We start from the raw sequence: 15,920 nt of genomic DNA, 5'->3' as shown, positions 1-15,920 counted from the left end.
GGTGTTGGTTTGCACAGGCTTGGCAAGGAGGGAAATTGGGTTCCGGATCAATTGCCCAAGGTGGGGTGATTGGGTTCGAAGCATGTACTTGACCCTGTGGGGGTGCAAGGCCATGACAGCGTGGCTCAGGTCTTCATTTTAAGAAGAATTTGCTGATCCAGGAGCTCTAAGGACAGAGGGTTTAATTTTATATTTTCCCTGCCCCCCCAACCTCTGAAACTGTCTCCTTTCACACTTCTATCTTATTCTCCTCCAAACTGTCAGTTTCTTTCATCCATCCTTTTACATCCACATCCTCCTATAATAGCTTCCCCCTCTTATCCTGTACCTTTCTATTCCCGATGTATTATTTCAGAAATATTAAATTAAAAAGAGATAAAATGTTATTTCAGCACTCCCTCTTCCCCAAACTTCTCTCTCAGCCACCTTCACTCACGATGAGGGCAGTTTATGGCACTGGCATCAGCCTAACTAAAAGGCTGTAATTAGTGGTCCTATACCCACCATTTGGGAAATGCTGCTCTAACCAACTGAGCTGCAATAACCAAGCCTGTCATTCCCCCTGTTTCCTAGCTGCTCTAAACAGATTGCTTTTGAAGCTGTTAATAGGAAGAGAAGGGGGTGGTGCAGCCCTAAATACTGGACTGGCTTTCCTCCTCCTATTGGGCACTCCTGCCATGTGGTTCTCTGACCACAGGTGAAGGGGTTCAGCCTCATGGAGGGAATGACCTTCATGTGAATGTTGAATGTCGGTATTTCCTGATTCACAGCTACTGTACATTGCAGTAGCTTTCTCTCTCTCCAACAGCTTTCATACTAATATAAATCTTATATAGTGTTGTGACTGATTATTTCAGTTAACTGTGAACTCCCCATAGCTGACGTGAATGGGCTTTAAAAGGGGAACAGGAAGAAGAATGGGGGAGGTCAGAAACAACAAACGTAACAAGAGCCCTGCTGGCTCAATCCAAAGGCCTATCTAGTTAAGCATTCCTTTCTTGCAGTAGCCACCAGACACTTATGGGAAGCTCACCAGCAAGAGATGAACCCAATAGTACTCTCCTGCTTGTGAACCCCAGCAGCTGACATTCAGAAGCATACTGCCTGATAGTGGAGGTGGGTAGTAGCCATTGATAACCTTCTCCTCCGTACATTTGTGTAATACCTTTTTTAAAGCTGTCTAAGTCGGTGGCCATCACATCTTATTGTAGCGAATTCCATAGTGTAACTATGCAACATGTGGCATAAGATGCCCTAGCAGCACCCAGACGTTAGGACTGGGGAGCAAAAAGATCCTTGCTCTAGGGGAAAAGTTAGCCAGGAGAAAGGAAGATTGGGGAAAATTTAGTCTCAGTAAAGTTATAAGGCAAGGTCCTGAATAAAAATTGAGTCCTAGTGATGGAGTTTGGGAATGTTCCCTGAGTCTTTCTATCTCTAACTGTAGTTACCTGGTTGTTTGTGAGCTCTTGCATTTCCTAAGAGGAGGGTGCTACTCTCAGACCTGTGACATTCATGAAAGCAAATAGGGCTTTGTGTTTTACATCTTTTAATAATTCATTTTTTACCCTTTTTATCCTTTTTCTTTCCTGTCCTTTCCAGTTCTTCCATCAAAAGCTCAGTCTGAACCTTCTCTGAACAATAGAGGTACTGTATAATTAGGCTTGGAGAGAGGATTTCCCTTTTCCCTTTTCTCTTTTATTTCTGCATGGCTTTGATGAGTAATGCATTTAGGTTTGCTGTGTAAGTGTCATGCCTCTCTTGGATGGGTCCTCAGAGGAGCAGTGGATTGGCACAGCAGACCCAGGAGAGGGAACAAGCAGACTCATCCAAGAGGCAGCTCCAGACCTCCCATCATTGGAAGAAGTTCAGGACACAGCTGGAGCCTCTCAGTCAAACTCAGAGAGTGAACAGGAGGCCCCTCCACTCCCTGCAGAGTGAAGATGCCTGTGAGTAGCACAGCAATGCAGGTGTTCTGGCCATTTAAGGCTACAAGCTCCTGGGAGTCAGAGGGCTGATTGCTAGCACCTGAACCAGGGAGGGGAGCTTAAAAGGCTGTGAGTGGCTTGGGGCTCTTCCTGGAAACAACGTTGACCTTGCATGACTCCTTGTAGCCAGCCGGCTTGTGATCGCGTGTCTTCGACCCTGCCCTGTCTCATTGGATCTCCGGTACCTTGACTTTGGACTCTCCCCAGTTCTCATCTGTTCTCTACTCTCTCGGCTCTTCCCACCCGGTATTTACACTGACTGTAGTTGCGGCCCTCTTTGCCTCAACCCAAGCCTGACAGATTTATGGCCTGGCTGCTGGCCATTATCTGCTAATTACGTTACTGCAGCCATAAACTATTTCACTCAGTCAGCAGAGACTGACATTAAGTTTGGGATGAGTAACCAGTGGCCTTCCAGATGTTGTTGTACTCCAACTCCCATCAGCCCCAGCCAATGTGGCCAATGGTCAGTAAGAGTTCCTGCTGACATCTTAGTACATCATTTGCACTACAGATAACACAGGGCAGATCTTTCCCTCTTTAAAACATTTTATTGATGTTATAAGCAAGATTATAGAAAACATTAAACAACATAAAGAAAATATTTTTTCACAACAGTACATAACAAAGGGCCCATTCAGTGATCTGCCAGTGCTAGGAAGGTTTTGTTGTTCAAAGGGACTTAAGTTAAACAAAATATTACAAATTCTACCAAATAAACTCCAGCTTAGAAGAGGCAAGAGTATGGTGTGGAAGAATACAGACCTTCACGTTGTGTTAAATTAATAAGACTGGCTAGAGACACTTTTATTAAAAGAAAGCAAAGCAAAGCAAACAGCTGCTTGGAGAGAAAATTCAGGCAGGCATAAGTCCCCCCCCAAAGGTTCTCTGCCATAGACAATTTTCAGCTCACTCTTATAGCAGAATTTCTAAGGTTTACATAAAGCAGATTTCATCACATAAATATTTCCACTACTTGGAAAAGAAATGCCCAAACTATGCACGTAAGCTTATCTACTTGTGGCCTTCTAGAAGGCTGAACATAAGCAGTTTTTCTCAGAACACCCTGACACATCCTGTATATGTTCTCTGCAGCATTCCAATGCCATCCTACCCATCACCCCTTCTGTGTCTGCAAGGTTTTGACCAAAGTTGGGGCCTACAAGCTTTTATTCCCCAATGGAAAGATTGTAATATGAATTTCCAGTAGAATGCCACATAATCCCCTAGGTCAGCGTGGTTTCTTTTAACTGATGAGTCAATTTATTGGAAGTGGCAATAAACAATGCTTTTGCATACCATTTATCCAGAGTAACAACTGATGAGTCCTTCTGGCTTTGTGAAATGACAAGCCAAGTTGCAATGATTAAGTAGGTGACCAAAGCCTTCCAGATGATACTGATGTTTTCTTCCTCAAACATAAATAGCAGACACAGTTTAGGGTCAAGCATAATTCTTTTGCTAGTAGTAATACTGATCTCCCCTACCACTTGTTCCCAAAGTGGTTGCACCCCCCCAGGCAAGCCCACCAGAAGTGCCAGCAGACACCTCTCTCATTGCAGTTACAACTTTCACCAACATTGGGTGTTACCTGTGCCTTGAGTATGAGCCAGGTGGATCAGCATATAAACCCAACAGGGTTCTGTAAGGCAGATTTTTTCTCATTGAACTCATTCTGTATAAACATGAGTGTAACCTAGCAAGACTTAACATCTATAAACTGAAACATGTATGGAAGCAAGCCAGAGCATACTTTCACAGAAAATTTATTTATTTATTATTTAATTTGTATCCCACCCTTCCAGCAGGAGCCCAGGGCAGCAAACAAAGTGCTAATGAGCAATACTTATCCCTGTTTGAGCCTCTTTGTTCTCAAACTGTCTCTTTGAATTTCTCTTTATAACACCCGGGCTAATGCTTCATGCCCACAGGTGCCATATATCTTAGTTTTGTTCTGTAATAATTAATTGTAAATACGAGCTGAGCATTATTATTGCAGCCTGTTTTACACCACTGTTGAAACAAAAGACTCTGAAATTAACTACTTAGTTACACAGTCCAGGTCAATGGCCATTTTTAATATGGAATTTAACTTTTTGTGTTCTTTCAGCTGAAATTTGGAAGCATGAATCAGTATACACAAGAGAAAATTGTGTATTTATTTGTGCTATATTGATTATTCTGCCATGCCTTGAATGGATTTTACTATATCAGTGTCTAGTAATTTTATTTGATAGTACATCACACTCTAGTTTGTAGCAATTAATGCAAGAGAAATGCATGCTGGGGAGGGTTGGGTCCACCATCATGAATTACTTACTTGTCACTCTACTCCATGATTGGCAATTTATAGGTATTTTAATGATTTAATAGTAGTGAACCCTCTGGGGAGACAGTTACTTTGAGAAGGAGAATTCTCCCCACAATCTCTCAGCCCAAAGAATGAAATCTCCATGATTATTTTGAAGTAAAAGACAGAGGGAAGTGGCAGGACTTCGGAGGAGGGTGACAGCATTGATATTAGTCTTAAATAGGTAAAATTGTCAAAGAAGGGCCAAGACTTATTAGCAGAACATAAGAAGAGTCTGCTGGATCAGTCTAGTGGCCCATCTAATCTGGCATCCTCTTTTCTCAGTGGACAGCCAGATGCCTGTGGGAAATCCACAAGCAGGACCTGAAAGCAACAGCACGCTCCCCTCTTGCGGTTTCCAGCCAGGGCCGGCCCCAGGCATGCCGGGGCCCTTGGGTACCAGCCTGCCCTGGGCCCCTCCACTCCCCCTCCATGATCCATGGAAAGCATCCGTGGACTTCAAGACAGGAGCTTCCGTGCCGCCCGCCATCCTCCCACTTCACCTACCTTTCCATTGTTTTTTGTGGCGTCCGCAGGTTTGCCATCAATCAAGATGGCGGCCAAGGTTTCCCTAAGGGGCTGAAGCCTCTGCCACCATCTTTGTTGATGGCAGCAACGCGTGCATGTAGCACACAGATGCGAAAGGAGAGTCTGGAGTTGTACGATGCACACAATAGGAACATGGAATGTGAGGTTAGAAATTGTCAAGCAACAAATGGAATGCATCAAGATTACAATACTTGGTGTGAGCAAACTAAAATGGACAGGAATGGGCCATTTTCAATCCGGCAACTACAAAATATTTTATGCAGGAAATGAGAAATTAAGAAGAAAGGCTTGCTTTAATAGTGAGAAGTGATGTAGGTAGAGCAATTAGGAGCTACAACGCAAGATCTGAGCGAGTTATATCTATGAGATTAAACGGGAAACCTATCAACATATCCATCATCCAAGTCTATACTCCAATGGCAAATGCAGAAATAGAGGAATTGGAGAGATTTTATTGGAGAGAAGTACAGGAAGAAATTGATCACACACCAAAACAAGATGTGCTGATAATCATGGGGGATTGGAATGCAAAAGTAGGGAACAAAGAAGAATTAGGAATTGTGGGGAAATGGGCCCTAGGAGGCAGATATGAAGCAGGAGACAGACTTATTGAATTCTGTGAAGCCACTAATTTGTTTGTTGCAAACATGTTTTTTGAGCAACCGAAAAGATGACTGTATACATGGAGATCACCAAATGGTCAATATAGGGACTTCCGGGAAGGGTGACTTAGCCTGTGCCTGCTTTTGAGACGGGCTCCTGCCTCAAAAGAAGCTTATTCAGATATATCAGTCAGTTTTTTCTTTTTTTTTTGACTGATTAAACTTCTCCCGGGTAGGGAGAAACGAAGAGATTAACCTCAAAGCCTATTTTTGTTGGGACGACCAGATCTCATTAATTTATGGGACGAGGTCCAGCCGACGAAGGTGGGACGGATTTTCAACAGCAAGCTCTATCTGTTAAAGCGAACGTTCATCTTATCTTCTAAGAGAGAACGCACTAACAGGCAAGCACCCTTCTTTCTATATTTTTCTTTTACTTGACTTAAATTGTTGCTGTTTAAAAGAGATTTGCCAGATTGATCGGTTTTTGACATCTCACTGGGGAGCCGTAACTTCTCTCTGCTACGCACTAATTAATAGCTTATCTCTGTTTTTGTTGCAAAAAGCTGTCCTGGATTTGCATTCTAAAGATACACACAGAAGAGGGATTTCTATTCCAGATTTTTATTTTGAAAAATATTATACTGTTTTGAGACTACTCTCTTTTTGGTCTATTTTATTTTATTTTGACGAATCTGTTTCTTGACGATTGCCATTAATTCCTTCGATCCTGGGAACTGCATTTTGTTTACTTAACTATTGGAGAGATAAGGCTGTCTGCTCTGTTTATACTGTGATGTCACCAAGTTTGGAGTATTAACCCAATTGTTGCTGAAATAAGAAGTGGTTTTCCTATATTTTTCTTTTAAAATGGCAATTAAGAAAGTGGCTGAGAATCTGGAAATAACTATGTTTCAGAGAATAATGAATGAGATTGAGATAACGAAAATTGAATTGAGTAAAATGAAGCAGGAGATTAAAGATATAAGGGTCCCTGTGAGAGAGGTGACCCTGGAAGGGGTCCCTGTGAGAGAGGAGACCCCGGAGATTGGAATAGGGGTCCCTGTGAGAGAGGAGACCCTGGAGACTGGAATAGGGGTCCCTGTGAGAGAGGAGATCCCGGAGATTGGAACAAACGTGGAACAGGAACAAGATTTGGAGTCTATGGACTTTAGAAATAAAATCTATTGTTTGGAACTCAATGTTATCTCTGAAGAAATTAATGAAGATTCTAGAGATAAAGTTATCAATGGCATGGATTATCTTCTGGACTGGAATGATGCGATGGAGCCCAATATAGAGAAAATCTATGGAATTAACTGCAGCCATGTGACAATGGAAAAACTTTTAAGAGATGACCCAGTGTATTTTGAAAAAAAGAACAGAGATATGATTTTACAGCAGTATTTCAGCAACCTATTCAGAATGGATGGCAAGAAAATATTTGGGATAGAGGTAATTCCCATCAGACTCTTATTATATGACTATGGCTTTGACAGCAAGATTATTATGGAATACTGATAATGGAAGATTGGATATTGAAATTACTGGACTTAACAAGACTACTGAAGATGGAAGATGGAAAATGGAACTAATAGAGATAATAGAACAATGGCTACTGAAATTACTGAACCTAACAGATTCTGATGTGATGGATTAATTGAAATGTTTATTTTGACTATGGTTATGACAATAAGATTATCATAATTAGTAATGAGATGGATTAATCGATATGCTTATCTGGAAAAAAAAATTGATAGATATATTTCTTAAAGAATTGAAACCTCTCTTTGACTTTTTGTGGAAAGAATAAAGTAATGTTTATGAGATTTGATGATTAAGTAAGATAACTACTGGAGGAAAGTGATTTTATAATATGACTTAAGAGACAGGATTGCTATATATTATAGACTTATAACTGATTTGATCTTTGACAAATGGGAAGTCAATATTTTACTCTTTATTTTTTTTTTTTCTTCTTTTCTTTTTTTCTTTTTGTTTAACTATTTTTGATTTTGTTTTTTGTCTTTGAATGTTTTATGATTTTGTCTTGTATGTTTTATGAAAATCTGAATAAAAATTATTGAAAAAAAAAAAAAACCAAATGGTCAATATAGGAATCAAATTGATTATATAATTGGTAGCAGAAGATGGAGAAGTTCCATACTTTCTGCGAAAACAAGACCAGGAGCAGACTGCGGTACAGATCATGAACTGGTCGTATCGAAAATCAGAGTAAAGCTAAAGAAGACCAACAAAGGAATCATAATGCCAAAATACAATTTAAATAACATCCCAGAAGCATATAAAGATCAAATAAGGGGGAGGCGGGGCAAGGATCGTCTTCCGGTAAGACGCTTATCTGAAAGCTCCTGTAGTTACTAGAACTTTGCATTAAATACGTGCTCTTATCTATCACATCTGTGAATTTGGAGCCTTTTATACGCAAGCCGCTTGCTAGCACCAGAAGGCTACAGTTAAAAGCAATAAAGAGAGGCAGTAGAGTAAACAGAAGCCTCATACATCTGGGCTAATTGCCACCATTAACCTGGGTAACTGCTGCAGTATATGCAACTCATGCAAGAGCAGTTACTCGGCTCCCTCTCAAAGTGTCCCGGCCTTGAGGCCAAGCTTGTATAAAGACACAGATAAACAACGTAACTCACACAGGAAGCGAAGGGTGCAAGTGCCTCAGTGTTATATGTTAAGCAACGGCTTGAATAAGTAAAACGACGTTAGCAACTGAGAGAGGCGAAGAGCCTGTCATGGAGAACGGAAAAGGCTTAAACAAATGGCAACCCAATATAACTAATTATTTCCCACGAATGCAGGATGCAGTGTATCCCCTTCAAACCACACAGTATTCTCAGGCTAAGGACCCTCTACCAGCAGTGGCACATGAATGGTCACTAGGGAAATCTCTTGCTGTTAATAGCCATACAGAGAATGCTGCCAAAGCCACAGCTCCAAGTTTAGCCGAGGAGCTGCGAGATGCTGGTTTTAATTGCTCATTTAACTCCTTCAACTCACTTTACGATATACCTCCTTCGGAGACCGTCACCATCGATTCATTTCATGAGCAGTTCAGTGAAAACTGCTCCACCATCAAGTCCCTTGGAGCCTTTGAATCATCCTCTCCAGTAGCTGATGTTACTGACGTTCATAAAGGAATGGACCCAGATGGGCATCATATTATTCTGCAGGAACTGAGACTAATTAAATCCTTTATTAATGAAACTAACAGCCTTCTAACCACCCTGGTGAAGTCCTGGGGGCCACAATCTGCATGTGGCCCCCCGAAGCACCCAGCTCCTGTAGCGGCGGGTCCTGGCTCTCTAGAGCAGCTGGTGCCTGTAAGAGAAACAGCTAACAATAAAAAAAGGAAGAAAAAGAACAAACAGCAGCAGCCCAAGGTCGCTTCTTGTGGGAGGGAAAAGATAAGACAAACAAAGAATGGCAAGAAATCCAAGAACTATAAAAATACAGAAACTTCAGCAACTAAAAAAAAATAATGATGAACTTTAAACCATTATTCAACCTTCTCGGACCACAAGGACTGGATTCCTCCATGGAAGTGCATGCGCCAACATTGTCAACCAAACAAAACATCCAGCAGAAAGCATCTCCTACACATTCCACAGGAGTCTCATCCAGCGAACTTATATCTGGGGAAGAGAGTGCTATTATAGCGTCGGCACAAATGAATAAAAAGACAGTATATGCTAAAATGCAGCCTCGTCCCTGGAATCTGGTCTTACATCCTGGAAAATTGTTATTATCTTATAACTCCAGGACTTCTAGAAGCTGGCCCACCTTCCCAAGTATAACCTTCCTGGACAAATGCTTTGCCCAGTCTCTACATTCTGGACAACCTACTAATTACATCAAATCCGTGATTAACGTATCTGCAAGACCTGGAGTATGGCGTCTAATTGTGGTATTGCATTCCCCGGCAATAGCCAACCAGATTTTCCGAGTAAGAGAGGAACTACATTATAGAGGCTTATTGATACAGCGATACTATATCAACTCCTCTCCCCCAGAACCACTATGGCCTTACTCTGGAAGCCCAGCGAGTCCATACTGCTCGGAAACAGAGGTAGCCCTGAACTCAGTTTACTCCCAGCACAAGGAACGAACTCCGACTGACGCCTCAGCTGTCCCGGCTCTATCGCTCTCGATCTTACTCGGGGAGCTGGAACCGGAAGAGATCCAACTTGCAGATCTATACACCCAACTAACAGACTTGGAGAGAGACGCGGTTATTAATAAACTTTATTGCCTAATTCAGCGCCTCACGGATACAAACCAACATAAGAGCTCTATTGAGGGAACGTCTACTTCCTTTACTTCTGATACGACCTCTTCTTCATCTGAATTATCCTTGACCTACGCTACAACCTCGAATTCACGTCCATCCTCTGGAGCAGTCTTTAAGGACGAATTAGGCCTTTTGAACCACATTGAAGTGCTACATTGACTGCCTCAGCCAAGGCTAGCCTCACCGGAGGGAACTCATCCCATATGTAATCACCATACCTTACCGAGGACTGATTGTACAGTACGCCTGCTGTCCTGGAACATTTCTGGCTGGCCTGCTAAACAACATACACCAGCCTTTATTAACTTTTTAAATCGCCAAGATCTAATTTGCCTGCAGGAGACTTGGTATACCAGTGATTTAAATATAGACGGGTTCAATACTATATCCCTACCAGCTGCCCCTCAAATAACTAAAACCAAGGGACGCCTTAAAGGAGGGTTAGCAATCCTAATATCCACAGCACTAAATGTTCATTGTATTAGAACTCCACCATGCCACAATCTCACCATGGCTGTTCACCTGACTTTTGATACACTATCCCTCTTATTAATCAATGTCTATATTCGTCCAGCTACCTCCAGGGCACTTACGGATCCAGTGTGGGAGGACTTAGATTATTATATTACAGAGCTGGAGGCACGATTCCCCAAAGTCCCATTAATTATTTTGGGGGATCTTAACGCAAGAATTGGGCAGAACAATGAGAGTCTCTTAGCTTCTAAGCTCTGGAGGGGTGAAACCAATATACACCTAGTTCCAGAGCTAGAGAGAACCTCTAAAGACCATAGCATTAATTACCCGGGGATATGTTTGACCCGCATTGTTGGTTGTCATAACCTTACCATTCTTAATGGCTTGAAGCCCCTTGATGCCTGCACGGAATACACATTTATTTCAAACAGGGGAAGTAGTGTGATCGATTATGCGATCACCTCTCCCCATCTCACGCAGTTAATAACGAATTTTTCAGTCGGCAAAGAATTAGACAGCGATCACCTCCCTTTATCCTTTTCACTGCGATTAAAGACGAACTGTCGGCTAGAGGCAGAATACAATTCGGTTGTTAATCAACTGTACTTCCATCATAAACGCCCTATGTGGACCCAATTGGTAGCCTCTAAAATAGCAGAAGTCATGACATCCCCCTTGGCTAAGACCATACAAGAGTCTCTTGGAAACTCCGCTGATCTCTCTAAATCGTTAAATATTTTTGATTTCCTGGTTGAGTCACTTCAACCGTTATTAGTATCAAATAATATGTTTAGACGATCAAATGTATATGCAGGCCCAAATAGGTGGTATGATCATGAATGCTTAAATCTAAAGAGACAACTGAAAAAGATATATCTTCACTATCGTTATCAAAATGCCAAAGTCTTGCCGGAGGCCTATTACAAGACCAAAAGGAAATATAAGGCCCTTTTAGTTACCAAAAAACGGCAAGCAGTACAAAAAGGATGGGAGTCCCTGAGACAGGCAGCCAAGGACAAAAATCCCAAAAAAATCTGGTCATTAGTTAATGGCTCTATCAGACCTTTTAATTCTGCCCCCTGTAATATCCTTCCTAGTGTCTGGAAGCAACATTTTGCGGACTTCCAAAAGGACTCACAATATTCCTATCCGATGACACTGTCAGCAGTTGACTGCGAAACTCTGCCTAATTGGCCCCCTGTTACGCAGTCTGAAATAATGGACATGATTAAAAACCTAAGACCGGCTAAAGCTCCAGGTGGTGACAGTCTTCCCCCTGAGATTCTAAAAACACATCCAGATTGGTGGGCACCTATCCTGGCCAATTTATTCACATTGGTCACAAAGGTCACTTTCCACAATCCTGGAAGGAAGCCATAGTGGTACCTATCTATAAGAAAGGACCTAGGACTGAACCCTCCAGCTACAGGCCAATTAGCCTGCTTTCAGTGATTGGAAAGCTTTATGCCATCTATTTAAAGAAGAAACTGTCCAACTGGGTAGAGGAGGAAAACATATTAGGATGGGAACAAGCAGGCTTTAGGAGTGGCAAATTGGTCATGGACCACTGCCTCCTATTAAACCACCTAGCCGAAAAATATCGGAATCAGGTAGGGAGTGGTCTATATGCTGCTTTTATCGATCTGAAGTCGGCGTTTGACTCTATACCAAGGGATATTCTGTGGGCCAAATTGGCTAAAACATCCATTGACAAGAGACTTGTTTTTGATATATAATCTGCATTTGAATACCTCCCTTCGTGTTCGCTGTGGCCAAAAAGGAGATCTTTCCAGTTCAATCACTACCTCAAGAGGGGTCAGACAAGGTTGTGTTCTGGCCCCTCTCCTTTTTAATCTCTTTTTGAACGATCTGGCCCCTAAATGCCTTTCGCCTGACCTTCATCTGCCTAAAATTAGAGAAGCAGCTGCCCAATCCTACTTTATGCTGACGATGCGGCTCTGCTCTCCTTCTCAAAAGTCGGTCTTAAAAGTCTGACTAAGATCTTTATGAACTACTGCTCAGAGAACTCCTTAACGATTAATTTTTAAAAAACCAAAATTTTAGCATTTGTAAAATCTCCCTTAATTTCAAATTGGAAAATTAATGGTCACATTATTGAGCAAGTTAGATCTTATAAGTATTTAGGCATTATATTCCACTTCTCCCTTTCCTGGATTCCACACATACGTGCGGCAGTTGCGACGGTTCGGTCATCAATGAAGAGCATCATAAGGTATTACTACAATAATGGGGGCCAACATATTCCGGCAGCTATCCTGGTGTTCAGAGCCAAAATATTATCCCAACTACTGTATGGTGTCCAACTTTGGATACATGATTTTAATCCCTCTATTGAGTCAGTGTTGTCCATTTTCCTACGCCGAGTCTTTGGTGTCCCGAACTGTGTACCAAATGCTGCTTTAAGAATAGAGGTGGGATCAAGCACAGTTGAATGCCAAGCGTGGTCCCTCGCCTTTACCTTTTGGACCAAAATTATTCTTGTATGCCCGTCAGGCTACTTGTCGCTCCTAAGGGACGACGGGTACCTTTCCACCTGGATGAAATGTTTTTTTATATAAGCTGCCTTACCTTGGCCTATCTATAGAATTTCTCTTCTCCCAAGACCCCAGCAAGGCTGGGCAGATTATTAGGTCCCGGCTACAGGACATCGACAGACAATCTACAATGCAAGCTGCAGCTAAAACGTGCTCTCCCCTTCAGCACAAATTGTGCTCCAATTTTATAAAGCACGCTCCCTATCTAGACGCTCTAACGAACCCTAAATATTGATTAGCCTTCTCTAAGGCGCGATTCAACTGCCTAGAGTCGGCGCTGCTGGAGGGCAGATTTAAGGGTATACCTCTAGCGCAATGCTTATGTCTGTGTAAGGAAGGACATGTAGAATCCCTTTCCCATGTTCTATTTGACTGCCCGTTATATGCTGAGGAAAGGGTCCGATATATTACACCTCTCATCCCAAAGTTTCCTAATAGATCTCCAGAACAGCTGATGATACGGTTGCTATCTGGTAAGGACAGTACCCATTTGATTTCAGTTGCTAAGTATTTCTATGCAGCTCAGTGTAAATGATCGTTACTTGCTTTGAACTCCTCTCTGTAGATTTAATACCATTTTAGTAGTTTTAGTCCTTATTTTAGCTAATTTGCCATATTGTCTGTAAAAAAATTTCTTTTTATCTCTTTTGACGGGTCGTTGACCGTAATAAAGAATGTCTGTCTGTCTGATCAAATAAGGAACAGATTTGAGGCTTTAAACTTAGTTGACAGAGAACCAGAAGAACTATGGATTGAAGTCAGAGATGTTATCAGGGAAGAATGCAAAAAGACAATACCTCTAGTTAAAAAGAGAGAAAGACCTCAGTGAATGACGGAAGAAACTCTTAAAATGGTTAAAGAGAGAAGGAAAGCAAAAGCAAAAGCAAAAGGAGATAGAAATATAGTCAGAACCCTAAATGCAACAATACAGCGGCTAGTACGTAGGGACAAAGAGAACTCTTACAATAGTTACTGTATAGAAATAGAAGAGGACAACAAAAAGGGCAGAACAAGAGCCCTGTTCCAAAAGATTGGAAAATGAAAGGGAAATTTAAACCAAGAGTAGGGATGTTGAATAATCAACAGGGGACCACACTGACTGACCGAGATGAAATAAAAAGAAGATGCCAGGATGACAGATTCATTCACGGAGGAACTGTATGATGAAGAACCAGAAATTTTAGAATGCAAGGTGAAAGCTGCTCTTAAAATACTTGGAAGAAACAAATCACCAGGAATAGATGGCATACCAATAGAGTTGCTACAAGCTCTGAGACTGAATCTGTCCAAATGTTGACAAAAATTTGTCAAGAAATATGGAATACTAAACAATGGCCCACAGACTGGAAGCGTTCCATATACATCCCAATTCCAAAGAGGGGATCCCAGGGAATGCAGTAATTATTGAATTATTGCCTTAATATCTCATGCAAGTAAAGTAATGCTCAAGATTCTACAACAAAGGCTCTTACCATATATGGAGCAAGAAATGCCAGATGTCCAAGCTGGATTAAGAAAGGGAAGAGGCACCAGAGATCATATCGCAAACATATGTTGGATAATGGAACGGACCAAGGAATTTCAGAAGAAAATCACCCTGTGCTTTATAGATTACAGCTTTAAAAGAAATGTGGGTGCCACAGCATCTGATTGTCCTGATGCGCAACCTATACTCACCCTATTTATTTAATCTATACGCAGAACATTTAATACAGAAAGCAGGAGTGGGCGAAGATGAAGGAGATGTGAAAACTGGAGGGATATATATAGATATGCAGACGATACCATACTACTAGCAGAAACCAGTAATGATTTGAAACGAATGCTGATGAAAGTTAAAGAGGAAAGCACAAAAGCAGGACTACAGCTGAACGTCAAAAAGACTAAAGTAATGACAACAGAAGATTTATGTAACTTTAAAGTTGACAGTGAGGACATTGAACTTGTCAAGGATTATCAATACCTCGGCACAGTCATTAACCGAAATGGAGAGAATAGTCAAGAAATCAGAAGAAGGCTAGGACTGGGGAGGGCAGCTATGAGAGAACTAGAAAAGGTCCTCAAATGCAAAGATGCATCACTGAACACTAAAGTCAGGATCATTCAGACCATGGTATTTCCAATCTCTATGTATGAATGTGAAAGTTGTGAAAAAAGCGGATAAGAGAAAAATCAACTCATTTGAAATGTGGTGTTGGAGGACAGTTTTGCGGATACCATGGACTGCAAAAAAGACAAATAATTGGGAGTTAGAACAAATTAAACCAGAACTATCACTAGAAGCTAAAATGATGAAACTGGGGTTATCATACTTAGAACACATAATGAGAAGACATGATTCATTAGAAAAGATAATAATGCTGGGAAAAACAGAAGGGAGCAGAAAAAGAGGAAGGCCAAACCAGAGATGGATTGATTCCATAAAGGAAGCCACAGACCTGAACTTACAAGATCTGAACAGGGTGGTTCATGACAGATGCTCTTGGAGGCCACTGATTCATAAGGTCACCATAAGTTGTAGTCAACTTGGAGACACATAACAGCAACAATGAATAAATACTGAAAAGAAATGGGGCATGCTATGGAATTATGTGGATTTTTTTCATTGGAGAGAACTCACATTTGTGAATTTGTGGAAGTTCATTTATGCATATTGCAGACAATATTTTCTTGTCATTGTAGCCATCAGCTCAGAAAGGCAGTGTTACATAATGCTATTTCCAGGCAAAAGGGCAAGGTGGTTCCCCTCCCCATTCCATGTACAGAAGCCAACGGGACTGACAGCTAAATCTTATTTCAACCCCGGTGATGGGACATTCTCTTTGGTTTCAAGTCATGGTTTGTTTGGAGATAGACAAACCATGATTCTAGATTTTGGATGACACAAGAAGCTAACCTGTGGCTTGCTTCCGGCAGTGCGGCAGCAGCAGGGATGATCTGAAGCACCTGCAGTTACATTGTTCACATTTTAACGTGATGTGCCAACATTGTCAAAGGAGGCTGTGATAAGACCTTTGTTAAAGAAGCTTTCATTAGACCCTGCGGATCTTAACAACTTCCGCCCAGTCTTTAATCTCCCCTTTT

General features: G+C 41.5%; 1 protein-coding gene across 8 annotated transcripts in view; it reads left to right on the top strand.

Moving 5' to 3' along the window:
* COBL (cordon-bleu WH2 repeat protein) overlaps positions 1-15,920 on the top strand; it is a 267,077-nt gene that overhangs the window by 110,650 nt on the left and 140,507 nt on the right. For 7 of the 8 annotated variants that reach the window (XM_061590022.1, XM_061590027.1, XM_061590024.1 and 4 more), the window contains one exon: positions 1,600-1,644. The exons of the other annotated variant lie outside the window; for it this stretch is intronic. In XM_061590022.1, coding sequence (XP_061446006.1) covers positions 1,600-1,644 — 45 coding nt within the window. The remainder of the gene's footprint in view (positions 1-1,599; positions 1,645-15,920) is intronic. 8 annotated transcript variants of the gene reach the window in all.

The sequence above is a fragment of the Rhineura floridana genome, chromosome 11 (genome assembly GCF_030035675.1).
Source record: "Rhineura floridana isolate rRhiFlo1 chromosome 11, rRhiFlo1.hap2, whole genome shotgun sequence".
NCBI lineage: Eukaryota > Metazoa > Chordata > Lepidosauria > Squamata > Rhineuridae > Rhineura > Rhineura floridana.
The sequence above is the reverse complement of the archived record's forward strand: the minus strand, read 5'-3'. Positions and strand labels throughout refer to the sequence as shown.